Source organism: Trachemys scripta, chromosome 1 (genome assembly GCF_013100865.1).
Source record: "Trachemys scripta elegans isolate TJP31775 chromosome 1, CAS_Tse_1.0, whole genome shotgun sequence".
Lineage (NCBI taxonomy): Eukaryota > Metazoa > Chordata > Testudines > Emydidae > Trachemys > Trachemys scripta.
This window is the reverse complement of record NC_048298.1, coordinates 230,399,323-230,426,864: the sequence shown is the minus strand read 5'-3', so window position 1 is coordinate 230,426,864 and position 27,542 is coordinate 230,399,323. Positions and strand designations below refer to the sequence as shown.

Sequence of the window (27,542 nt, the reverse complement as noted above, 5' to 3'; positions counted from 1 at the left end):
CTATATTAATATTTTTAAATGTTTAAGTTGTGTGGGATAATGAGAATAAAAAATTAGGGCAATACCACCACAAAAGGAAGACTTTACTTGCTGCATATTTGTTTTAACAGATGGTGAGCTGTTGCTGCTGTTTCACCTCCTTTACTTTGTGTTGTTAGCTATACTCATAACATCGAAGCAGTCAGTTGTGATGAAGCGCTAGTAGATATCACTGAAATCCTTGCAGAGACCAGACTGACTCCTGATGAATTTGCAAGTGCTATCCGCACCGAAATCAAAGACCAGACTAAATGTGCTGCCTCTGTTGGGATGGGTTAGTACTTTATTTCATATTTACTTACAAGTGTCACTTGCCATCCTTGGGTATATCAAAATTACATAAGGGACTTCTAAAACAGTGAGTTTTCATGAAATACACAAAACATTGTCATTAAAATAAATGTATTAAAAAAAAATTCCTTGATGGAAAATGTTAAGCAACCTAACTTTAGGGGTTGCTACCAGCTCCCTTTTTAGTACTGACAGTGTGGTATAATTTCACTTCTGGGACACTTTGTGTTCATTTAAAAGTAAAAATTAAGATATCTTTTCTAATAGATTGACAAAAGAAAGCAGGATAAAACCTATTCAGTCACTATCCTGTATAAAAAGGGAAAGTAATAAAGGGCTGTAGGGTGGCATGACTTGGTATAGGTCATGAAACATGTTCACTAAAAGTAGAGATAGTCAGGTTTGTAGGAGGTACAGTATATGAATTCACATCTTTGAAAATTTTCCATGCTTGCTTTTTCTTTTTCCTTGTCTCCCTCTCTCTCTCCCCCTTTCTCTCTGTTCATAATCATATTATCAAAATGAGAATCTGGGAATAAATATTTTGAGACAATTAAAATTCACTTCTGATTTAAGTTGAAATCCATTATGGTAGCTCTTTGGAGGTAGACTTCTCCCATTATCTCTTGTTCATTATTGTTATTAACTTTAAATATAATTCTCCAGATTCCTGTTTGTCATGCCTTGCCTTGAGACCTATTTGAAACCGTTTATAACCTTATTTAATGTGCTTATTCTTTGTTTTAAAATGATACAATTTCTGAGCATACCTTTATACTCTGATTTCAATTTCTTAGTGGTTCAAAGAACCAAATTCCTCCAGTCAAATGTTTGTTCCAGTAATGAGTATATATTAAATACTTTTAAAAAGAGACCAATCTGCAATTACTGTGTATCCAGTGGTTTTCTAAAACTTCATATGATGGGGAAACAGTACAAGGACTTCAACCTTAGACCAGGATAAAATGATTGGAACAAAGGACATGTGGCCCAATGGCTAAGACACAAGCCTGTGACTTGAAAGAGACCTAGGTTCAGTTCTTTACTTTGCCACATACACTGCTACCTTGATATAACGTGACCCAATATAACACTAATTCGGATATAACGTGGCAAAGCAGTGCTCCAGGGGGGCGGGGCTGCGCACTCCGGTGGATCAAAGCAAGTTCAGTATAACGCGGTAAGAGTTTTTGGCTCCCAAGGACAGCGTTATATCGAGGTAGAGGTGTACTTTGTGAGACCTTGAGCAAGTAATTTAGGCCTTGTCTCCTTAGGAAGGTTGCAGCAATATAATTGAAGATGTGAATTTAAACTGATTATATAGCTCAAGCAGTACAAACTCCTGTGTTGGACACTCTTATTTCTGATATAGGTGTGTTTGAATGCTCTTATCTCTGATCAAGTATCAGGGGTTAGCCGTGTTAGTCTGTATCTACAAAAACAACAAGGAGTCTGGTGGCACCTTAAAGACTAACAGATTTATTTGGGCATAAGCTTTTGTGGGTAAAAACCTCACTTCTTCAGATGCAAATGAGGTTTTTACCCATGAAAGCTTATGCCCAAATAAATCTGTTAGTCTTTAAGGTTCCACCAGACTCCTTGTTGTTGTTATCTCTGATATAAGTGTCCTGTTGTTGTTGTTGTTAACTTAAGTCAGTTGGGAACAGATTTAAGTTAGATTGAAATAAGAGCATCCACACAGACAGAGCTTTCACTGGCTTAACTAAGCTATTCTATCTAAGCCAATTAAATTAAAACCTGTGAATGTATGTAGACAAGGCCTTAGTTTTTCTGTGCCTCAGTTCCCCATCTTGTAAAATGAGTAGAGTAGTATTTCCCACTTCACATAATGCTGTGAGGATATATACAGTAAAGATTGTGAATCACGTAGATACTACAGTAATGGGAGCCGTATACCTTAGGCCTTGGCTACACTTACCCGGTAGTTCGACAGCTGGAAATCGAACTTCTGGGTTCGACTTATCGCGTCTAGTCTGGACGTGATAAGTCGAACCCGGAAGTGCTCGCCGTCGACTGCGGTACTCCAGCTCGCCGAGAGGAGTACCGCGGAGTCGACGGGGGAGCCTGCCTGCCGAGTGTGGACCAAGGTAAGTTCGAACTAATTCGAACTAAGGTACTTCGAACTTCAGCTACGTTATTCACGTAGCTGAAGTTGCGTACCTTAGTTCGAATTAGGGGGGTAGTGTAGACCAAGCCTAAGAGAGGTAGAATGGTGGAAATCTGAAGTGACGTATTACAGGCAAAGGATGGGACACCAAAGGAAAAAGGAAAATTGGACATGGAATCCTTTATTGATTGTGTCATAAATATAATTCCTAGCATGGTGCCCATGATGTCTGCGTTACCATCATTATTTACCAAAAAAAGACATTAAATAATGTAACCGCTGGGGGGACAGGAGAGACCAGGAACAACACATTGTAAATAGTGGCATTTACCTAACCTTTTGTAGTTTGCCCTATGCTACAGCAAGGTTTTTTTGGTAGCAATGATATCACAGAATGAGACATGCTAGCGCACCATATTGGAGTGGTAGTTGGCTGGACATGAAGAAACCTGTAAGCACAAAAAAAATTCTGAAAGTGTGCCAGATGTCCCCCTGACTCTGATTTTATGGGGCATTCTAATAGTAAAACTAATGGAATTTTATTCTTTTTTTAGCAGGTAACAGGGCTCAGAAATACCCATTTCTTTCATATAATTCACTTTTTAGTATGATAGTTTATTCTACTTAAGTTGAATGTAACATCTTTTTTCAGAATGATCTACAGCAGTGATACTCAAACCTCAGGGGTTCAAAGGCCAAATTAGTGAACACCATTATCCAAAGGAGCCACAGTAGTGAGAATTCATTGTTTCATATACTATATATCAGGGGTAGGCAACCTATGGCACGTGGGCCGAAGGCGGCACGCAAGCTGATTTTCAGTGGCACTCACACTGCCTGGGTCCTGGCCACTGGTCCGGGGGGCTCTGCATTTTAATTTAATTTTAAATGAAGCTTCTTAAACATTTTGAAACCTTATTTACTTTACATACAACAATAGTTTAGTTCTATATTATAGACTTATAGAAAGAGACCTTCTAAAAACGTTAAAATGTATTCCTGGCACACGAAACCTTAAATTAGAGTGAATAAGTGAAGACTTGGCACACCACTTCTGAAAGATTGCCGACCCCTGTACTATATAATTCTCACAGCAAAATGACTGACCACATATTTTTTTATCAGCTACAATTGGTTAGTTGCATATTAAAAGCATCCTGATTGGTTAATAACTTTGATAAATAATTAAATCACACTGTTTAATAACGTGTGCTGCAAAGAACCACAGGAGACGCATTAAAGCGTCAGTTGTGTCTCATGAACCTCAGTCTGCGTATCACTGATTCTACAGTACAAAGATGCTGTAATTTTACTTTTTAACAATTTTGATAGCTCCTATGTCTATTTCTACATGTATAGAACATTCACTGGAGACTTAAAGTATTTTGTAATGGTTGTTTTTTATTGTAATTTAGCAAGTACAAGTTAGTGTTGCAAAAATATCCCTTTTCCCTCAAATCCTGCCAGTTGCCAAAATGGAAGCATGGACTGCAGGAACAAGTAAATACTAAACAAAAAATCCAAAGCAGTATTTGGAGAGAGATTAAAATGTGGCTTATACCTCTCTGCACCTTTCTCCTCATCCTCTGACTAGTAAAATGCTGTTTGTGAAGGCAGAAATCAGCATTGGCATCCTTTTAATTATTTTTTCACTTTTACAGGTTCCAATATTCTGCTGGCCAGAATGGCAACTCGCAAAGCAAAACCAGATGGACAGTATCACTTAAAACCTGAGGAAGTGGATGATTTTATTAGAGGTCAGCTAGTTAGCAATCTTCCAGGTAAATTTTTTTAATTGAATCATTGATGTCCTTCTTTTACAGGGATTTTTCAGGCTGACATTAGAATTTGCTATATACTGCAAAATGGTGTCCAGTATCAATCAAGGGTCAAATTATTTTTCCCAAATTTCACGTAAAAGAGGTTGGCCATTATTTAAGGTTATCTAATCTGCAAAATGAAGATATTTCATGTTTAGGATTATCTGCTGAATACTGGAATGTTCCTTCTCATTTCTCTTGTCATTTTACATTTTTTCTTTATATCTTCTTTAAGAATAAATTCCTTGTTAAAGACCTTACAAAGCCAAACAGTATGGTGAGTTGGCAAGGGATGGACTTAGTTTAGTATTTCAGGCAGCCTGAATACTTTTGCACTGCTAATTTGTGGGTGTGACATTTCCAGCAGAATTCATGCTGAGTCACTATACATGGGTAGTTACTGTTAGGAATGTAATGAAAAAGTCTTAGTGTCGTGTGCTTGCCCGACTGGTTAGTTGGCTCTGTTATGAATGGTTGAAAATCGTATTGTAGGTGGTGTCAGGATCAAGGAATATTTTTTTAGAAGGGAGTGTGCACTGGCAGAATTTTGAAGTTTGGGAAGGCACCAGAAAAAGGGAGTTAATAAGGATGAAGAGACATGACTGAAAAATGGGAGAGAAAAGGGGGTAAAAAGATGGATGATTTTCTTAAAACTTGTTGATATTAGGAAATTCCCAGTAAGAGAAGGGTAGGAGAAAAACAAGGAAGGCGGAGAAGTAAAAAGTCAGTGAGTGGAATGTAGAAGAGGAGATACTGGAAAATTGGGCATTCTTGAGTTGAAAGAAGGAAGTATTCCTTGAAATTAGCCAATGCAAGATGGAATAGTGAGTGGAGAATACAATGGAAAAGGAAACTACAATAGGACTAAAACACCTTAACACTTCTGTGTACACTATGTAGCCATAATGGACATAGAAGTAGGACTGACAACATTATATACAATAATTCAATGAAAAACAAAGGTCTCTAATTGTTTAGTGTACCACTAACTTGAGATACAGGAATCTGTGTGGATTGTGTCATGGAAGAATAGTAGAAATTTGCTCAATTGTGGCAAGTGTAGTTATGCAATTGTAAGCCAAAGTGCTTTCTTGGAGGTAACAGGATAGCATGTTACCTTTATAGTGTATGCACCTGACACAATTTCAGGGTCTTACTTCTCAAACTAATAAAGGATAACTGAAATACAGAGCATAAATGGGTACTTAATCTTGCTCAAACTGTATGCACAGCTGTTTTAGGAATGTGTTCCAAAGCTAATGTAGATTTATTTCATATAAGGAAACAAAACAGAAAGATATTGTAATAGACATATAAAATATTTGAAAATAGCATCATTATCCATATGTTCCTCAATATATAATGCTAAAACTAGATTAATACTTAATTTGTCAAGTTCACTTCTGATTATAGCTCACTATAGATTGCCTATAGGTGATGAGGTTTTAGAAGCTTGCTTTTTTTTTCTTGATACATAACTTTTTTTAGTTTGCCCTCTTCATCTAACCTGTACTATCTATCCATTTTTGTCTAATTACATTTAATTTTCTATAGCATAACATAGTATGCTTAATTTAAGTCCTTTAAAGTTTTCTGATGTCACTTGCATTTTGTGCTTTCCGTAGTGTTTTCAGTGTCATACATCATTTAAATTGTAAAATGGAGATCCTAAAAGATGGAATCTGATTGTCCGAATATTCTAACTTTAGCTATCTATAGTAGTGTAAATGCATAAGTTATGATTAATTTGTAAATTTACTTTTTTATAAATCAGTAATTTCACTAAAAATTAACACACTTGGATACTTACAATTTTCAGATGGTTCGTAACTCACCTCACTCATAATTTGAGCCATTTTTCCTCTCTGAAATAACGTGTTTCCAACCAAGTAGCATTGAAAATAGCTAGACTTTTTACTGGTTTCCTTTTAGGTACAAACACTTGTGTACAGTTGCAAATACATCTCACTTGTTTTGTTTGATTATGTAAGGTTTCAGAGCTATTTTGGATTGATAAAGTGTATTAATCGGACTACTGTCTTAATACTGACCTTGTGCTCAATTGTTGTACAAAGTATAGAAGACACAGTCATTATCCAAGGGGCTACAAGTTAAAAGCAATGTCCTGCAAGCACAGGTTAGCAAGTCTTGACACTGGAACAAGCATACAGACAGCAGTAACTTCAAAATTAGGCCCTTAACTAAAATTCAGTCAGACTAAACAAATACTGTACATGATGCAAAATTTGCTGGTCAATCGTAATGCATCCAATATGCTTTTTCCCCCCAATTGCGCCTTAAAATTTGAACTGGATACCAGGCATTTTAAGATTAAAAGAGAATGGTAGCACTTTAAAAATAATGAACTTTGTCTGGATTGTGTAGACTTAACAGAACAAAATTACTTATTATCTTCTTAGGAGTTGGTAGGTCAATGGAATCCAAGTTGGCATCTTTTGGAATTAAAACCTGTGGAGACCTACAATATCTTACTATGTCAAAACTCCAGAAGGAATTTGGTCCAAAAACAGGACAGATGCTCTACAGATTTTGTCGTGGTTTGGATGACCGACCTGTTCGATCAGAAAAGGAAAGAAAATCTGTTTCAGCTGAGATCAACTATGGTATAAGGTTTACTCAGGTAAACTAAAATGGTCTTTCGTTTTGGAGGATTAAATATTATATTTGAAAGACTTCCTCCCACAGCAGAAGATCCTCCTTGTTTCCCGTGGATATTCCGAATGCCCTCATTTAATTTTTTTTTTAAAGCCATCACTCTATTACAGCCACAATCATAGCAGTCATATTGACAATCCATCATTCTCATCCTAACATTCTGTTCCCGGGAATGATTCACCAGACTGAAATTCAAATTCTGGTTTCCCATGTGGCAATGCATAATACCATATCTAGACTGTCCTAGTGCAGATTTTTAATCAATTTCTATCTTTTAAAATACTGTGTTTTTAAAATCTTTTATTAACTATAACAATGTTAAAATAATTATTACCTTCAGAAAGGAAGTTAGTGCAATGGTAAGATTGAGAAATTAAATATGTATGAAAATTATAAAAATTAAGGCCAACATTTTCATACCTGGATGCCTAAAGTTAGACTCCGTATCCATATTCAGGTTCTTAAACCAAATGCCAGATTGGAGGGGGAGGGAGCCTCTGCCTTTCTCATTGACTTTAGAATCAAAACAACAATCCAGGGGTTTGTCTACACAAACACTTAATCTACTACCATTTCAAAGCAGGGTACATTAAAGCAGTGTTTCTCAACGAGGGATACACATACCCCTGGGTGTATGCAGCGGTCTTCTAAGGGGGTACATTGAGATATTTGCCTAATTTTACAACAGACTACATAAAAAGCACTAGTGAAGTCAGTAAAAACTAAAATTTCATACAGACAATGACTTGTTTATACTGCTCTATATACTGTACACTGAAATGTAAGTACAATATTTATATTCCAATTGATTTATTTTATAATTATATGGTAAAAATGAGAAAGTAAGCAATTTTTCAGTATAGTATGCTTTTTTTTAAATGTTTGTCTGATTTTGTAAGCAAGTAGTTTTTAAGTAATGTGAAACTTGGGGCTACGCAAGACAAATCAGACTCTTGCAAGGGGTACTGTAGTCTGGAACGGTTGAGAGCCACTGCATTAAAGCACACTAGGGAACTTCTAGTGCATGACAGAGTCTACATGGGCACTTATTGCTTGGCAGACTTGTGCGTGACAGACTTACACCTAAATGTTTGTTTAGGCAATCCCTCGGAACCTAACTTCAGCACCTAGAGTTCGAAACTTTGAACCTATGTTTCTACCAAAATTCTAATTTGATCACATTGCATATCATTCATAATTTATGGTACAGATTAAGTTTAATATTAAGTAAACCTTAATGTATTACTTTTCACTTGGAAATCAGGAAAAGAAATGGGTAGGGTTCCTCATGGCCATGGTCTGAGAGTGCAGTAGAAAACTTTTCCTTTTGTAATTTCCTGACTCTTGAGTGCTTGATTTCTCAAACTTTCTTGCATCAGTGTTGGGAGTTTTTCATTTAATTTCATAATATTAAATGAAGAAAAAACAGATGAAATGCTGCTAAATGCAGCATGAGGCTATTTGATCTAAACCAGGGGTCGGCAACCTTTCCTAAGTGGTGTGCCGAGGCTTCATTTATTCACTCTAAGTTAAGGTTTCACATGCCGGTAATACATTTTAACATTTTTAGAGGGTCTCTTTCTATAAGTCTGTAATATATAACTAAACTATTGTTGTATGGAAAGTAAATAAGGTTTTTAAAATGTTTAAGAAGCTTCATTTAAAATTAAATTAAAATGCAGAGCCCCCTGGACCAGTGGCCAGGACCCGGGCAGTGTGAGTGCCACTGAAAATCAGCTCACGTGCCGCAGGTTGCCTACCCCTGATCTAAACTATGAAGCAGTGTTCACTGAGGGATCTTTAAGTAAAGCCATTGAATTTAGGTGCAGCTTGCCAAGGAGTATAGACAACTTTGGCGATGATCCTCAGCAAAAGTACTGCAGCTGCTTCAGACTTAAGAAGTTCACTTGGAAGTTTAGAGCAGCAATCATAAAAGATAGAAGTGAGTGCTCAAATTGTGCAGAAATTGACCGCTTAGGCTCCCATGCGTGTCAAGGAAAATCTTATCTTCTGAATTTCTTCAAATAGTGTCCCTATTCGTGCTCCACTATAGGTGTATCTGCGCCACTGTGCCTCTAATTGGAGATTTTAGGTAGCAGTGTCCATTCAACCTGCCTGTGCACTCTCCCTGCCTGGTGGTTTGCCTCAAGGCTGACTAGCACTGAAGGAGCCAGCAGTTGCCCCTTCCTTATCTGTGTCCTTTTTTGTTTCTTTTGTTCTCCTTAGTAGTTAATGTTTCCATTTTATCCCCTTGGGAAAAGAAAAGAACTTTAGCTTATGTTTCCCGCCCCACGGGTCTTTAGAAGACTCTCTAAGTTTCAGTTTAAAAAAAAAAGAGGGGGGGATAAAAGAAGAGAGGAAAGAACTTTCTTCTGCATTCCTCACAGCTAGAAGGTGATACCTCCCTCCCCAGGGGAATGCCCAGCTTCTAGAGTTGCCTCTGGGTGCCTGGGAGAGTCACATATCCCTCAGAAGTGCTCCCTCTGCCCCTAGTTAAAGCTGAGGTCTTGCAAGAACAGGGAGCTGAAGTTAAAACTCCTCCTTATGGGGAAGTCACTTCAGCCTCCAGGGGACTCCGGAGCTGACCCTGGATCATCCCTGGAGCCTTCGACGTCAAAGAGGTTAGAGTCACGGAAAGACCAGCAGATTCTGCCTGTAAAGTCTCAAGAGAAAGGGCTCAAAGCCCCCAAACTGAGTCGTTGGCCAGTCAGAGGGGTTCCCCAGTGTGGCCACCTTGGTATTGGCTGCTCCGAACCACGGTACCCAGAAACATCAGGGTGCTTCTGCTATGAGCTCTGCTGCACCGCCTGCACGCACCTGGAGCTCAAGCTCTGAGGTTGTGGTACTGCCCTCTAAGGACAAAGACAAACACTCTACCTCCTCTAAAGGAGCAGCACTCGGTTGGGTGAGGCAAAGCTCCGATCTAGGGAACGTTCTGCACCTTCACAACCATCGGTACGGACAACATACCACGGACACTCCTCCACAGTACCGAGTGAGCCGATGGTACTGTAAGAGTTCCAGTACCCTAGAGACCTGACAGTTGGGGAAGAACCGCAATCCCCATTATTTAGTACTGGGACCCTGCTATCGAGTACATCCTGGCACCCGGAATCGCACTCAGCACCGGGCTGTGTACCACCAATACTCCAGCCAGTGCCCCCCTTACTCAGTAACCAGTCTGACAATGACCAGGAGGATGTCATTTCCCTGGCCTCTCATCGTGGCTCACCATCACAATACAACAGTCTTCCTCAAGTCCATCGAACTAACCATGATCATGATATGGGCCCCCTTGGACACTCCCACCATTCATCTTCCCCTCCCCATGGCTGTATTGGGATCCTTGGGCAACGTACAAATCCCATACTTCACGGGCGTTTAGTGTCTCTCAAAAAGAGTCTGCCTGATGGTCTCCTACAGCGTCACTATCCAGAGCCCTTGAACTTGAGGAAAAGGAGGAAAGTCTTGAAGGGGAAGCTACCCCTCCAGCAAACTTCTCCTTATCTTTGCCAGATGAGTCTGTAATGCTCCTCCCCGCATCACTAGCTGATGATTTCAAGAACTTGCAAGAAGGTGGCAGACCAGCTGCAGATTCCCCTACAGGAGGTGGCAGATGCACATCACACACTGGTGGATATTCTGCACACTTCCTACTCGCCCAGAATTGCCCTCCCAATTAATGAGTTGCCCTCCCAATTCTAGATCCTGCCAAAGTCATCTGACAGACACCAACTGGCAAGAGAGCCACCAAAAAATTCTGCATCCTTCCCATAGAGGCAAACTTCCTATTTCAACATCCACAACTCAACTCCATCGTAGTTGATGTGGTTAATGCATGAGGCAAGCAACATCATGCCAAGTCAGCCCATACGATTGTGATTGGAAAAGGCTACAACTCTGAGAGGAAGGCATATTTGTCAGCGACATTGTAGTTTAGAGTCGCAAACTACTAAGCATCCATGGCCAAATATAATTTTATTAATTATGGGAAACTCAGTGCATTTCTGGAACATTTACCGGAGCGACAAAAGGAACAGTTTCAGGTGACTGTCAGAGAGGGCCAGTTAATAGCCACACTGAATAGTGTTACAGACTGCACTGGATGCAGCCTATACAATGGCCCGCACTGTCTCTGTGGCAGTGGTAATGAGACAATCTTGTTGGCTACACCTTTCTGGGTCGCCCAAAGAGCTGCAGACTACAGTGGAAGATCTCCCATTTGAAGGGCCCAAGCTCTTCGTGGAGAAGACAGACTCTTCTCTTCACACCTTGAAGGATTCCTGGGCCACATTACACTCCCTGGGAATCCACTCTGCGGGACAGAGAACTTGGGCCTCTGTCCACACTTTCACAGATCATTGTGCGATGACTGGAGATTCATCCTCCTCTGCCCTTCACGGTACTCTCTGTAGTAACTGATTCCACTCCAAAGCCCCAGCCTTCCATGGAGAATATTGCTGTGAAGCCACTTACAGTGGAGCACCCACTGGGATACTACGCAAAGAGGGAGTTACCTTGTGCGATGGTTCTTCAAGATGTTTGTCCCTATGGGTGCTCCATAACCTGCCCTCCTCCCCTCTACTTCAGTATTCTCTATAAGGGACTTTGTGTAGAGAAGGAACTGGGGGTGGGGGGACGGTTCACCCTCACAGTGTAGATAGCCTTGAGGCAGCATGGGAGGGAGCGCACATGTGCAGGCTGAACTGACAACACTACCTAAAATCTCTGATTAGAGATGCAGATATGCTTACAATGGAGCACCCATAGGGAAACACATTTTGAAAAACTATCGTTACTGCACAAGGTGAGTAACTTCCTCTTTTCAGGGTTCGTACTAGTTGTCATTAAAATCTCTTGAGTAAAACAACTTGAAGTTTGTGTATCAGGCTGTTCTTACGATGGCTCTACAAAGAAGTTGCACTTTTTTGTAGAAAAATGAAACAAATTTTTCAATGTTCCACATCTCAAAAGTGTATAATTTACCTCGGATGTTGCCAAAACATTCTCCTCTCACTACAAATGACAAAATGATATGAAATTTGTATCCTCAGATTTGTCATACATCAGTATAGCAGTACGCATGCAGTGAAAATTCTCCTATTCAGAGGCAAAAAAGAGGCACTTTTACCTATGAGTTTTCTTGCTGTAGTCAGTTGGCTGTGCTCTTTTTTATTTTTTAAATCTATATAGTGTATCCTTTAGTTTCATGCCAAAACTACATGAAATAAATTAACTTACATACTTCTCATTTTTAAAGACATTTTAGCTCTCTGCATCAGATGCATGACAGTGATAAAAAAACCTTTTTTTTTTCTTCCTTTTAGCCTAAGGAAGCAGAAGCTTTCCTTCTTAGTCTTTCAGAAGAGATCCAACATAGACTTGAAGCTGCTGGGATGAAGGGAAAACGGTTAACTCTTAAAATCATGGTCAGAAAGGCTGGGGCCCCTGTAGAGCCTGCAAAATATGGAGGCCATGGAATCTGTGACAACATTGCCAGGTAACCTTGCATAGAATTAAAAACTTATCAATATATAGGTATGGACCCACTACTGCAGGGTGCTGAGCCTCATGAACTCCCAATAAAACATAAAGGGCATTAAAGGTGCTCAGTGCCTTGCAGAATTGAGCTTTATATAGTATCTATAACTATATAATAGCTGCAGTAGTGTTCTCAAACTTACTATACATTTTGCTTAATATAGTCCTTGGTGGTGGTCTTGTTTTCCTATAGAAACATGACTATAGTTTAGGATTTTCATGCAAAAAATGTCTTAAATACATTTTCCTCTTGTAATCTTAGAGGAGTTTAGAGACTAATATCTCTCCTTCCAGTCTCCTTTAGAAGGAGAAAAGGAACTTCATTGTGATGGTCATGAAATAAGCGGGAAAAGCAGCTGGCTGCAAATACCCACCTTGACACAATTTTAAAAATTGTGTGTTAATTTTCTTCAGCACTGTAGTATAATCAGCAGCACCAGTCAGAGCACCCCAGTCTAATCTTTGTGATGATCAGCTTCCAATAAATCTTTTCAGGGATTCAGAGATTCCAGAAGGCTAATTACAAACCTTTATTAAAAAAAAAAAAAAAAGGCTTAGTCAGGCTTTATGCTTTTTTTCCTATTTTAAACAATAAAGTAATAATTGGTAATACTTACTGACACATTACTACAGTATGTAGCACTAATGGTCTGCCAAATACCTATTAAAGTGTACAGTTCCTTGAATTCAGCAAATCCTAAAATGATTGATTTTTTTGGTTAAAAGTCTATGATAGTACACTCTCAAACTGATGTCACTGAAGTACACGCAGAATAAATATTACTATTTTTATAAAAGGTGACCTTGAGAACATCCACCTGTTTGTATTATGCTGAAAATAAGATTAGATCTCAGAGAAGCTCTGGCACCCTGTTTGTGGAGAAAAACTATCTGATGTAATACTGTTGATATAGATAGAATGAAATAGGGTTTTTCCAAAGCTAATAGTCTCAGTTAAGTCTTTTCAATAAAGTAGAATGGCATGCTGTACAAATGCTTTACACAAATCAATTATTACTGCATAGATTTATCCCATATGAAAAGTATTAATACTGATCCCTTTCATAGATGTATTGGGCAGTAGATCTAGAGCTAGAGGAGGAAATAAAGTAGAAGAAGTGAGAAGCAGCAGAATCAATCATCATTCTGAAAACTGAACTCATCCAGGATAAAAATGGAGAATATTGGAGAGGAAAGGAAGAAGAGCCAAATGTGTCCAAATTAGAAAGAAAGGAAAAGGAACATTAAGAACAATAAATGACAGCTGCACTTACAGAAAAGGGGAGGAAAGGTGAAGAGAACATACCTCAGAGGTTAGAAAGATGTGAGGCATATTATTTATTATATGTATTATTATAGCACGAGCTTTAGTCTTGGACTAGCATCCAATTGTATTAGGTGCTGTACAAATAGAAAACAAAAATATAGTCACCGCACCAAAGAACTTACAATCTAAGTATAAGACAAGACAACAGCTAGGTACAGGCCAAGCAACGGAGACGTACAAGAGAGCAACGAGACAATATTGGGAGAAGATAGTAGGTATTAGATGAGGCAGGAGTGGGAAAGAAGGAGCTTCATGCTACCAGTACATCCTTTGGAGTTTGAAGGAAAGAAGACTGCGACTGAAATAGTGTAGCTATAGACTCTTCTACAGCTCTGGCTGCTATATACATATTAGGATGGTCTCAGTAAAACGTCGATGTTTCACCTATCAGATCATTAATGTTAGTTAATTATTGAGGACAAGAATGTTTCTCCCTTCGTCCCTATTAACTTAATCCAGAATTTTTTTAAATTGTCTTAGACTGGTAATCATCTCTCGTAAGTATTGATTTTAATCAATGTTTCCATAGTGTATTTGTCCTAGTTTTCCTAAAAAATATTATTCCAGTTTTGTAGACTGAGAAATTACTTTCCTCTATGGTATCAAGTAGTATATCTTTCTTTGAGATGATGTCTGGAATTAATAGTGTAAAGTCTCTTTACGATTTTGTAATGCCTCTTTTCTTTAACTGTATTTTATTCTTTGCAGAACTGTAACTCTTGACCATGCAACAGATAGTGCAAAAGTAATTGGGAAGGAAACACTAAACATGTTTCACACAATGAAATTGAACATAGCAGATATGCGAGGGGTGAGTTAATAAAACTTAGAGTTCAAGTTTCTGTTTTTTACATTTCTCGCTCTACATTGATATATTTTATGCAACTTTCTTAGGCTGCACAGACTTGGATTGACATTAACAGGGTAATAATTTCACATATAATTAAGTACAACTTGACTATTTGTAAACTGAGTTCACTTAATTTAGTAATCTTTTTAGAATAGAAATGTGGAAGCTCAAACATGCCATTTTTATAGAGAGAGTTTTCACAGTTTCACAGTTTAATATCACAATTACAGTAAAAATTAATTGGCAGTGAATAATATCCCAGCTATGTAAACATAAAAAAAGTCCTAGCAGACCCCCACCCACTGCCTATTTCATGCTCTGTGTGGCCTGTCGTATACTATCTCAGGATTTCCCGTCCAAGATTTTAAGAAAGTTGGAGGTAAGCCTGCAAATGGTACCCAGGTGCACCATTGAATTGGGCAAAATAATTTTTAAGAATACTTCTGCAGTTTTGTTTTGAATATTATTTTGGACTAAATTAAAGGTGAGGGAAGCTTTTCCGGGCAGGAAATGTATCTGGTAGAAAATGAAAGTATGTTTGTTACTATTGCACTTTGGGGGAAACCGTGCCCTTGGCATGGACCTTCACTGTTTGTCTGACATTCAGATACTGAAGTGGTAAGTGTAGTATAGATTAGATCAGTGAATTGGAAGAAAAAAATAGTATCCCTCACTTGGTACATCTTTCAGCTGTCATGGGTACTTCTCTGAGTTAGTACAAATTTCTACTCCTGGTTGCAACATATATATTTGTTTGAGTTTGGGGAGTTTGTATAATTTTTAAAACCAATATAAGTTATATAAATTGTTCATATCATCCTGTTGACACACACTTTTTCTTTACTTTACCCCAGAGAAATGAAGAAAGGTGGCACTTTTGTAATTTCTTACTGTTGACTTTGGGGGCTGATTTTGTTTTTTAGTACCTGTAAAATATTTTTCCACTAGTAGTAGGTGGATGGGTTTGGTTAGGAGGGTTGGGGGAGTTTATATATTAAAAAAAAAAAAAAACTCCATTAAATTTATGTCTGCTTAAGTTGTCCTTATTTGCTACTGTTCTTGACTTTGTGATTAGAAATAAGGATACAAAATGTGTTTTTGTTTTGAGGTTGGAATTCAGGTGCATCAATTAGTTCCCATCAATAAAACCACTTCAGCTGTTTCCTCTCGCTCATCAGTACCATCTGGACATTTACCTAGGGGATCACATTCAGTTATCGATCTTCTCCATGTTCAGAAAACTAAGAAATCTTCAGAAGAAGAACATAAAGAAGGTCAGTGACTACTTATGCTAAACAATCTGTTCCAGCTTGTATTTACTTGTGACGCTCCGATTACATTTCCTAGACCTGAAGAAGAGCTCTGTATAAACTGAAAAATTTGTCTCTCTCACCAACAGAAGTTGGTCAAATAAAAGATATTACCTCACTCATCTTGTCTCTCTAATGTCCTGGACTGACACGGCTACAACAACACAGCATGCTTTAAACTGCCATGGTCAGTTGTATTTTGGGTTTGTGATAGTATTGGCTTCCTTTAAGAAACAACTCATTTTAATTTGATTTTGCGTCTGAACAATTTTCAACAGAAATTCATTTCCAGTTATGTAAGCAATAAGACTTTGCATGTATGTTTTACTGTTACATCCCACCTAAAAAAGAGGGCTATATGGATTAGTTTAGAATCGGAACTTCTACAAAATCTTGAAAAGCTAGATGGATAATTAAGGTAGATATTTAAAGTGGAAAAAAGTTTTCACTAACCATTCCCATTATTGCACAAACTACCAAATGTTTTTCAGTAGAAGTATAGGGTAACTAAAATTCCATATCATGTGAAAAGTAAGTTGTTTTTGAACTGTTAAGATAATTTTTCTGTATACTGTTTTCTACATTTATAGTATTTGTGGCTGCTATGGATCTCGAAATATCATCTGCATCAAGAACATGCACTTTTCTGCCATCTCTCACTACCCATATGACATCTGGTCTCAATCCCATTACCAGCAAGGCTGAGTCCGCAGTCAAATGGAATGGTTTACACACTCCTATCAGCGTAAAATCAAGACTTAATTTAAGTATTGAGGTTCCTTCACCTTCCCAGGTAAATGTGAGGGGTATGGAACTTCTGCTACATATTTGTTTGTAATTACTGTACAGGAATGCAGTTCCTATTTTTTGGTGGTAAATACCCAACAGGAAAAACTGTCATTCTTCCAATATTTTTCTTCCTTTTTACGGTGTCAGGGGATGGAACTGGGACTCAAAAGGAGAAGATACTCCGAGATCAGGGTATTGAATAGATTACACTATACCCAGCAACTCTAAAACTCTTTAAAGAAATACAAACCTTGGTTTTAAAAATCATGAAGTTCTGAAAACTTAACTCAGAGAGTTACGAAACTTTTTTGTGTCAATGCTAGTATATATTAAAAATGTCAGTACTGTTAGGAATTTAAATATGTATTTTTTAAATTCTATAGTATGTGCTGAGCTTTAATTATTATGTTATTAATAAGGACTATTTTCCATATAGGCTAATTACTAATGAACTACTAAAGGGGACTTTTACAAAGTACCATTTATGTTTTTCATGAAGGTAGAGCTCTTAAGCACTGTTAGTATCCTTTTGTTATAGTTCTGATATTCACACCTGCTCATCCTAATACCTGACTAGAGCTAAATAAGAATTCTGCTCTGCACAAGGTTACACTTTACCTTACTAATTAATTAGTAACACAACTAATTCAAAAGGTTCAAATGACATAGTTCAGCTTTTGCCATGTTAATTTTGTTTAATATATTAAACAAAATAGAAAAGTAATAGAATTTGAAAAGCTCCCTCTTCTTGTACTCTAATTCAGTATGCTTAGAAATGATTAGATTATTCAGAAATTCAAGTTTGTCCCAAAGAACCAAAGCGTTGAAGCAGCATGTTGCTCTCCTTTTATTCTTTCCAACCTCATTTATGGTGAAGACCTTTTGCTCCCTCAGGAGATCAGACAAAATGCTGTCTTAAAGATCACTCTGCAAATATGGAAAAAGGTAGTTGGGTACTTTGATATAGCACCAGAATTTTCACTGATGTTCTCAGTATGCAGGCTGCCTTGTGCTTATTTAGGACTGGAAATTTAACTTATTTTAAAAGAAGAGATCCCATACTAGGATAGTCAACCACTGGAGACTTTTTCCCATGCATAACACTACTAAACTTTGAAAGCTCAGAATTAAATTTAATCTACTTTCTTCAGGTTTCTTTGTGTACCGACACATTAATCATTTCCTAGACGTATTTACAAAAGGAGAAGCTCTGCAAATGAGAGAGAAAGAAGTATAAACTAGACAGTGACCTAACAAAATATACTCCTATATTTAATGTTATATTTCCTTTTGTTGATAAATTCCTGCAATTATATACCCCTATTCTGTGCCCTGGGTATGAGATTTTAAAATTTCTCTTAAGGATAATCAGTAGAAGAAAGCATTTGGAATATTGCAATACTTACCAGCAAATGCAGTATTTCATTCTCTACAGATTGCTATTTTCCTTTCATTTTAGAGACTTTCTTTTTGTTCTGTATTTGTACAGAGCCTACAACAATGGTGGGCAACCTGCGGCCTGCTCGCCACACGTGGCCTGTCAGGGTAGTCTGTTGGTGGGCCTTGAGACAATGTTTACATTGACTGTCCGCAGGCACGGCCACCCACACAGCTCCCAGTGGCCCTGAGGCCCGCGCCACTTTCTGCAACTCCCATTGGCTGGGAACGTCAAACTGTGGCCACTGGGAGCTGCGGGTGGCCGTGCCTGCGGACGGCAAATGTAAACACTGTCTCCTGGCCCGCCAGCGGATTACCCTGACGGGCCGCAGGTTGCCCACCACTAGCCTCCAACAATGTAGTCCTGCCCCCTGTCTGGGTCTCCTAGGTGCTACAATAATAAATAATAATTTTGACCAACATGTATTCAAATCTACATTTAAGATGTTCCTATTGTGATTATCAATCATGCTCTCTGTCACTCAGGCAGCTGCAATTACATACTTCAGCTTTTGGAATCTGATGCACCATTTCATTTGTTCAACATTAGTAATTTTATGTTTTATCGGATTCTACCCCTGGGACCAACTGTTGAGAACTGACTTGATTATTGAATGGTGTTTATGGTTTGGGGGGAAAAGCATATCCTAAATGTACTGACTGTACTAACAAAACTCATGTTACAAATGCAGTAACTCCTCACTTAACGTAGTTATGTTCCTGAAAGATGTGACTTTAAGTGAAACGATGTTAAGCAAATCCAATTTCCCTAGAAGAATTAAATAGGGGGGATTAGGTTCCAGGGAAATTTTTTTTTGCCAGACAAAAGGCATTATATACATTTTAAACAAGCAATTTAATACAGGTACTGTACTGTAGTTGGGAGGTGCCGCTGCCTTACCCTACACCGGCACAACCCACTGGCACTGGAGATGAGGCAGGCAAGGAGGCTGAAAATGCTGTAGGCTAGAAGAAGCAAGTTGCGCAGCAGCGGCAGCTTCCCCTGATCTGCAAGCACCAGGGGTGGGGGGCTCAACCCTTAGCTCACCCACTCCCCCCTTCCCCCAAACCCCCATCCTTGACCTGCCTCTTCTCGCCCCCCCACCTCCTCCCCCTTTACTTCCCACACTGTGTCCTCACTCTTCCCCTCTAAACACCGCAAGGCAGCTGATTGCCTGGGGCAGGAGACAGGGGAGGGAGGGGGAAGTCTGCACACAGAGTCCTCCCTCCTGCCCCCAAAACGCCTCAAGCCAGCTGATTGCTGCGGGCAGGAGGTGGGGGAGGAGGGGGAAGGCTCTGATCCACAGGGTCTGCTGGCAGACGGGAGGCACTGTGTGTGTGTGGGGGGGGGGAGCATAGGGAGGCTGCCATCTGTGGAGAAAGCAGGCAGCCAAACAACGTAAGAGCGGAGCATTGCACAACTTTAAATGAGCATGTTCCCTAATTGATCAGCAACATAACAAGGAAATAACGTTAACCGGGACGACTTAAAGTGAGGAATTACTGTATGGCAGTGAGAAGTCTGATCTTGCTGTAAATACACCAGATTAGTAACACCAAAGTAAGTTGGAGCATAAACTGAATGATCACTCAATTGCTGTATTGCAGAATGATCAGTCAACTGCTTTAGACCAGATAGTAGACTTATGTTCAAATCAATATACATGTTGCCAATATTTTTTTCAATTAGTTATTTAGGGTTATAATGAAGATTAGATGAATGGGAAGGGAAGTTTATATAGGATTTATATTATTTGTAAAAATACAATACTAAACATTTATATATACTAACTTAATTTTGCCTTTTACGTAATACAGCTGCTACAACATTCAGTACAGTGAGATTCCCAAGTCAGCTTGTGTATACAAATTAGGATGTCAGTTGTTGTGTTTCAATTTCTTCTAATTTCAGTTTATAAAATAAATACTATGACTTTTTAACTGTTTTTATGTACTTGGTTCTCAGAAAATCTAATGACCTTTTTATTTTATTTTATTTGCAGTTAGATCAATCTGTCTTGGAAGCATTGCCATCTGATCTCAGAGAACAAGTAGAGCAAATGTACACCATTCAACAGGGAGAGACTTATGGTGATAGCAAAAAAGAGCCCATAAATGGGTGTAACAGTGAGTTTCTGCCACAGCCAGTTGGAGCAGTTCTCTTACAAATACCAGACCTCCAAGAACCAAACAGTGATGCAGGAATTAATGTAATAGCCCTGCCGGCATTCTCGCAGGTAGAGTATACTCTAAAATAAGTGGGCTTTAACCTGGTGTCAACAAATACGAGATTTGAATCTGTAGTAATAAATAGTTAACAACTTCATTTGTCCAGGCAAAATTATTAGAATTTGTCAGTCGTTCAGAACCCACCTATAGGCCACTAAGTATGGGTCTCTGCACCTTTAGAATTTTTATCCTGGACTCAGAAAAAGTATAATACATGTTAAAGATTTATAGTTGCCAGTATTTCTACATCCATGTCTTGAAAAGTTATTTTTTGTTGTTGATGATGAAAAGGCTCTGCAATTACCCTTCATTTTGCAATAAAATGAGATGTATGAACAGTTTTTTTTTTTTCCTTTGCACTGCAGCTGTGTTACATTGCACTACCAGTGCAAGGCAGTCCTAAAATCAGCTTAACTAGCCACTGGAGGATCAGCCCATTATAGATGGATCTTTTGATAGGGCATAAAGCTAGTGTAGTAGCTCCCATGCCACACATATGCCTGCCAGTTTAGTGTGTATTTGTCAGGGGGAAAAGGAGGCATGACAGGAGCTTCCATGGGTCCCAGCAATTCCCAGATGCCATATTAGTTGCTTGAGGCTGTTGGCTGCTGTTGCAACTTAGACCAGCCTAAGGACTATTTTAAATCCATGAAGGCTATTCGACTGGTGCACAGCAGGACCAGGATTAGGGAAGTGCAAAAGTGGTTTATAGCATGATAGCTTGAAGTGGTAGATAGATGCTATTCATCCAAGGCTGTTCATCCTTTCTTCAGTCCCAGGGGATCACATATGTTGGCGGTGGATGTTGAAAGATCTTGTTATAGACTTCATTTAAAATTCATTAGCAGCAACAGGAAGCTAATTCTCCATTCACTGTTTCAGGACACTATACATCCTATTAGGCAGAGAGGGAAATTGAACTGGGATCTCCCATGCACTGGCTGAGTACCCTAACCACTGGGTTAAAGGTTTTAATAGATGTCTGTCCCCCTAGCTGTTTTGTGTGAAATTGCAAAAACAGTGTAGCCACCTAAACTGTCTAACTCCAAGAAAGGGGAGATTGGTTTCCAGTTGTGGATTTCAAACAGAGGTAGGTACCTCCCTGCAGCCTGGACTTTAGGTGCTGAAATCTGTGAGAGGGACAGGGCTTAGGACATACTTCTCTCATCACCATTTCCCATTGGCTAGCTTAGGTGGCCCCACCTAGCGTCCTGGCTTGTGTGCATCCTGTTCTTAGGTGCCTAACTCAGGCTTTGTGGATTCCAGTGATTTTTCTATGCATCTAAAAGTTAGGCATTGTGGCAAAGTCCCTTTGTAGATCCAAGCCTAAGTTCTCAAAACTAAAAGTAACGTGAGTTCAACAGTTCTTAAAGATGTTACTATTGAAGTGGTAGCTTAATTTAAAACAATATATGGTCTTTGCCTAAGACCAATATATGGTCTTCATGTCATAACTACATCATTATGGGAGAATATATGATAGACGAAATGTAGGGATGGAAGGGACCCCAAGAAGCCATCCAATCCAGCCCCCTTTGCCATTGCACAAATAAGTAAACCTAGACCATCCTTGACCATGTTTGTCCAACTTGTTTTTAAAAGCTTCCAATAACAGGAACTCCACAACCTCCCTTGGAAGCCTATTCCAGAGTTTAAATACCCTTATCATTAGAAAATTTTTCCTAATATCTAACTTAAATCTCTCTTGCTGCAGATTAAGTGCATTACTTCTTGTCCTACCTTCAGTGGACTTGGAGAACAATTGATCATCGTCCTCTTTTTAACAGCCCTTAACACATTGGAAGACAGTTATCAGGTCCCTCCTCAGTCATCTTTTCTCAGGACTAAACATGCCCAATTTTTTTAACCTTTCCTGATAAATCAGATTTTCTAAACCATTTTTCATTTTTATTGCTCTCCTTTGGACGCTTTCCAATTTGTCCATGTGTGTAAAAGAAAAACGTTATTTATATTTGAAACTATTAATGAATTAGTACAGTAGTAAAATCCATAAATTGAAATATTACTGTCATTTTGCAGCAGCTGTGGAGGATTTTAGCTATAACAACTCACCAGATGTAAATTATTACACAACTTACATCCTGCAGTTTCTTATTGCTTAATTAGGTTAATTTTTTTCAATTCTACATCACTTTTGTCTGAATTGCTTTTATATGAGTGGGTACCTGGTTAATAAGGTGACTGATTTGTTCATTGAGAAATTTGTGGTAAGTTTCACTAGTTAATTCTAAGGTTTGTATTGTAAGAATCCATATAGGTTTAATTCATTTCAATTAGCCTCTGTAGTAATCATTTGGAATATAGAAAAAGCTATAAAAGTTGACAAGATTTGAAGCTTAAAGCAGAGCATTTAAGTGGTAAAGAATACAGGTATTTACAGATATTTGAAACTGAATGGCCTGTGTTTGCTGTGTTGAAGTTAGTTTTTCGAGTGCTTGCTCATGTCCATTCCATGTTAGGTGTGTACCTGCCACATGCACAGTTGCCGGAGATTTTTCCCTCAGTGGTATCTGGTGGGCTAGCTCTATCGCCCTCCAGTGCCACGTGCTCATGTGCCAGTATAAGGGGCCCAGCTGGCCCTGCACACTCTGTTCCTTCTGACCACCCGTGACAGTCGCTGGAACAACTTCTCTTGCCTTAGCGAGGAATTTAGCCAGTGATTCTGTTATTCCATCCTTTCTTTCACAAGTTTAATTACCTTCAGTTATTTCTTTCAGTAGTAGTGTATATAGTTAAACCCTCCACATTTAGCTTAGAAGAGCATCCTCCGCCCACGGGGGCAGGCATGCCCTGGTCTCCGAGCTTCAAATCTTGTGCCTTCTGCGGCAAGCCCATGCCGGTGGGCGACCTGCACTCCAGCTGTCTGAAGTGTCTAGGGAGGATCACGTTCGAGAGCATTGTCAGATCTGCTGCCAGTTCAAGCCTCATATGAAAAAGGATAGGAAGGTTAGGGGAAGTTCCATCCTGATGGAAGCCAGGCTCAGATGAGTATCAGAACCAAGCTGGTCAGACATTAGTGCAGAGTGCTCCTCCAGTGGCACTGGTCTCCCAGCTCCGTTCCCCTTCACCAGTGCCGAGGAAGGAACACAAGAAACAACAATCCGAGAGGGGACGTTCCCCAGAATTGAGGAAAGACAAACACAGGGAGTGCAACCTGGGTATGCCACTCCTTTACCCCAACTCTGCTTGTGGCACCATTGACTCCGCCCTGCTCGCAGACGCCACTGAGTCTGGTACTGGACCATCCACCGACACCAGAGGGTCATCATGGCACCAGCAGGATTTCAGTGCTGTCCACCCTGGAGGCATTTGAAGTGGCCAGGGACCAAATGGCTCTCCTGGTACTGCCGACTCTGGCAGAGCAAGTTCTGGCACCAATGAGGTCATTGAGCAGAACGGAGCATGTTGTCTTGAGCACCTTTCCGGCACTGGGTCTACTGGGTACCGACCAGAGGGAAACCGACCCTTCTGATGTCGGCAAAGAGTTCATTGCTCCAGCACCGTTCCCTGGACCCTTGGCACTGGCTGACAGAGGCAAGGGGTTCCAGCCACCTACAATTCCTCCAAACTGACTCGTCCTTGATGTTGGAGGTGAAGTGGGCACCCAATCAAGGCGCCAATATCAGTACCCAACCTACGTTTCGTCAGATCCCAGTGGGCTCTCTCTGGCTTGGTGGGCAGTGGCTCATGCAGGAATCTATGGGGTTTTCCCCTGGTACTGGGAGTGCCTTCCAGCCATTCATACACAGTTGTGTGAAAGAGAAGGGCCACTCCGTTGTGCCACCCGGATTCCAGTACTGAGCCCAGTACCCGTACTCAGGAGTTAGAGCTGCATGATGTGAAGGCAGAGTCTACCCTTACCTCGACAACTGGCTGATCAAGAGCTGGTCGGAGGCCCATGTGAAAGCCAGCATCAGTCTGGTCCAAGCTACCTTCCGAGCCCTAGGCCTATTGATAAATGAGCAAGTCAACTCTCATTCCTATCCAGAGGAGAAGAGTTTATCCTGGCGGTGCTTGATTCTACCCGGGCCAGGGCATTCCTCCCAGAGGTGAGCTTCGAGAGAATGTCGGCTCTGATATCCAAGATCAAGGCCCACTGCATGATGACAGCCAGGTTCTGCCTCAAACTTTTAGGTCACATGGCAGTGTGCACCTACATGGTACAGCACGCAAGACTGCGCCTCAGACCCATTCGAGCTTGGCTGGCCTCAGTGTTCTCACCGAGCTGTCACCACTTGGACTTGGTGCTTACAGTTCCTGCCCTGGTCCTCACCTCCCTCGACTGGTGGAGGGATCCCGATCAGTGAGGGCAGGCATTCCCTTTGTCACACCCCAGCCATCAGTATCCCTAATCTCTGATGTATCTAGTCTAGAGGTTGGGGGGCTCACCTCGAGCATCTCAGTATTCAAGGTAAGTGGTCCCAGGAGGAGCTGTCCTTGCATACAAACATCTGAGAGCTCAGAGCAGTCCACCTAGCATGCCAGGTGTTTCTACCCCATATCGCAAGCAAAGTAGTGCGAGTACTCATGGACAACATGGCAGATGGCAGCCATGTTTTACATCAGCAGGCAGGGAGAAGCATGCTTGTCCATCCTCTGTCAAGAGGCCATTAGTTTGTGAGACATCTGTGCAAAGCACTCTATCCACCACGAAGCTTCTATACTTGGACTTTTTTAGCAACGCTTTTGATACGGTCTCCCACAGTGTTCTTGCCAGCAAGTTAAAGTAGTATGGATTGGATGAATGGACTATAAAGTGGATAGAAAGCTGGCTAGATCGTCTGGCTCAACGGGTAGTGATCAACAGCTTGATGTCTAGTTGGCAGCCAATATCAAGCAGAGTGCCCCAGAGGTCAGTCCTGGGGCCAGTTTTGTTCAACATCTTCATTAATGATTGCACCCTCAGCAAGTTCATGGATGACACTACGCTGGGGGGAGAGGTAGATACGCTGGAGGGTAGGGATAGGGTCCAGAGAGACCTAGACACATTGGAGGATTGGGCCAAAAGAAATCTGATGAGGTTCAACAAGGACAAGTGCAGAGTCCTGCACTTAGGACGGAAGAATCCCATGCACCGCTACAGACTGGGGACCACCTGGCTATGCAGCAGTTCTGCAGAAAAGGATCTGGGGATTACGGTGGGCAAGAAGCTGGATATGAGTCAACAGTGTGCCCTTATTGCCAAGAAAGCTAACCGCATATTGGGCTGCATTAGCAGAAGCATTGCCAGCAGATGGAGGGAAGTGATTATTCCCCTCTATTTGGCATTGGTGAGGCCACATCTGGAGTATTGTGTCCAGTTTGGGGCTCCCCACTACAGAAAGGATGTGGACAAATTGGAGAGAGTCCAGCAGAGGGCAACGAAAATGATTAGGGGACTGGGGCACATATTACTTAGGAGGAGAGGCTGAGGGTGTGACATTCTATATCTTGGGGGAATGTCCTGATTTTTGTATATGAAGCATGCCTTATAAGGTATCAGAGGAAAGCTTATGATCTGCTGAAAGTCATTTCTCTATCCATATATGTATATCATTAATGCATATGAAGTTATGAGAATTGTGTTGTATGGTCATCACTAAAACATGCTGTAAGTTGGGGAATCAAGCAGATATTCGCTCCCCAGAGGCTACAGCAAAGAAAGTAACCAACACCTGGTGTGGTATCAATCAACACATCAACAACCATTGTCCAGCAAGGGAGCTACAATGCAATGACTTACTTGCATGAGGCCAAACCAGGGGAATTGCTCAACCTTGCCTGGAGACTCAGCAATGCCCCGAGACATGCCTGGACTTGTGCTCCCCAAGCACATGGGACTGAGGTTATAAAACAGACACAGTGACTACATGCTTGGCCTTTTCTCCTGCCCCCAACTACACTGCAAGCAACTAGGACACTGAAAAGAAGACAAGACTCCAATAGAGGAGATTGGCCTACGTTTAAGGAACAAACCTGTATATTAAGGACTGCAATATCCACTAAGGTGAGAAACTGCTTCATCTAGATGTTGCCCATCTGATAGGGTTGAGAGTTTAGACTACGTGCTTATATTTTATTTTATTGTGGTAACTAACTGACTTTTTGCCTATCACTTGAAATGACTTAAAATCAATCTTTTATAGTCATCACTTAAAATCAATCTTTTATAGTCAATACATTTGTTTTACTGTTTATCTTTACCAGTGAGTTTGTATGAAGTGTGTGGCCAATCTGCTCAGGTTTTGCAAAGGCTGGTATATATCCACTTTCCATTGATGAAGTGGTGAACCAATTAATAAATCTGCACTGCCCATCTTGAGCAGTACAAGACGGTATATTCCTGAGGTACAGTGCTGGGAGCTGGAGGGCAGGGGCGGGATTTGCTCTGGTGCCTTTCTCTATCTGATTCTTGAGTGGCTCTGGGAGCATTCCTGCAATATAGCTGGGTGTGGGGCTCCACATGCGTTTGTGCTGAGTGATAACAGCACCTGGAGGGGTTTGCTGCTGATCACTAGCAAGTCATGGTGAGAGACAGCCCAGACTGGAGAGAGTTAAGGGGGCACAGTGGTCCCACAGTCCCAGGTTGCACCCCAGGGAGACCCCATCACAGAGGGAACAGGGCTTATGTAGTCTGCAGAAGAAAGGAGTGAGGGGAGATTTGATGATAGCCTTCAACTACCTGAAGGGGGGGTTCCAAAGAGGATGGAGCTAGGCTGTTTTCAGTGGTGACAGATGACAGAACAAGGAGCAATGGTCTCAAGTTGCAGTGCGGGAGGTCTAGATTGGATATTAGTAAAAACTTTTTCACTAGGAGGGTGGTGAAGCACTGGAACAGGTTACCTAGGGAGGTGGTGGAATCTCCATCCTTAGAGGTTTTTAAGGCCCGGCTTGACAAAGCCCTGGCTGGAATTATTTAGTTGGTATTGGTCCTGCTTTGAGCAGGGGGTTGGACTAGATGACCTCCTGAAGTCTCTTCCAACCCTAAGCTTTTATGATTCTATGATTACTGGAGCCCGGAACTCTCTGACAGATCACCTCAGCGGATCTTTCTCTTCTCGCCATGAGTGGTTCCTTAATCCTGATGTAGCAAGATCCATCTGCC

General features: G+C 40.5%; 1 protein-coding gene across 3 annotated transcripts in view; it reads left to right on the top strand.

The window, feature by feature from the left end:
• Positions 1-27,542, top strand: part of REV1 (REV1 DNA directed polymerase) — a 100,263-nt gene that overhangs the window by 52,937 nt on the left and 19,784 nt on the right. For all 3 annotated transcript variants that reach the window (XM_034757972.1, XM_034757970.1, XM_034757973.1), the window contains 8 exons: positions 159-313; positions 4,120-4,239; positions 6,699-6,919; positions 12,282-12,454; positions 14,531-14,633; positions 15,781-15,946; positions 16,573-16,775; positions 20,212-20,445. In XM_034757972.1, the coding sequence (XP_034613863.1) occupies positions 159-313; positions 4,120-4,239; positions 6,699-6,919; positions 12,282-12,454; positions 14,531-14,633; positions 15,781-15,946; positions 16,573-16,775; positions 20,212-20,445 (1,375 nt within the window). The remainder of the gene's footprint in view (positions 1-158; positions 314-4,119; positions 4,240-6,698; positions 6,920-12,281; positions 12,455-14,530; positions 14,634-15,780; positions 15,947-16,572; positions 16,776-20,211; positions 20,446-27,542) is intronic.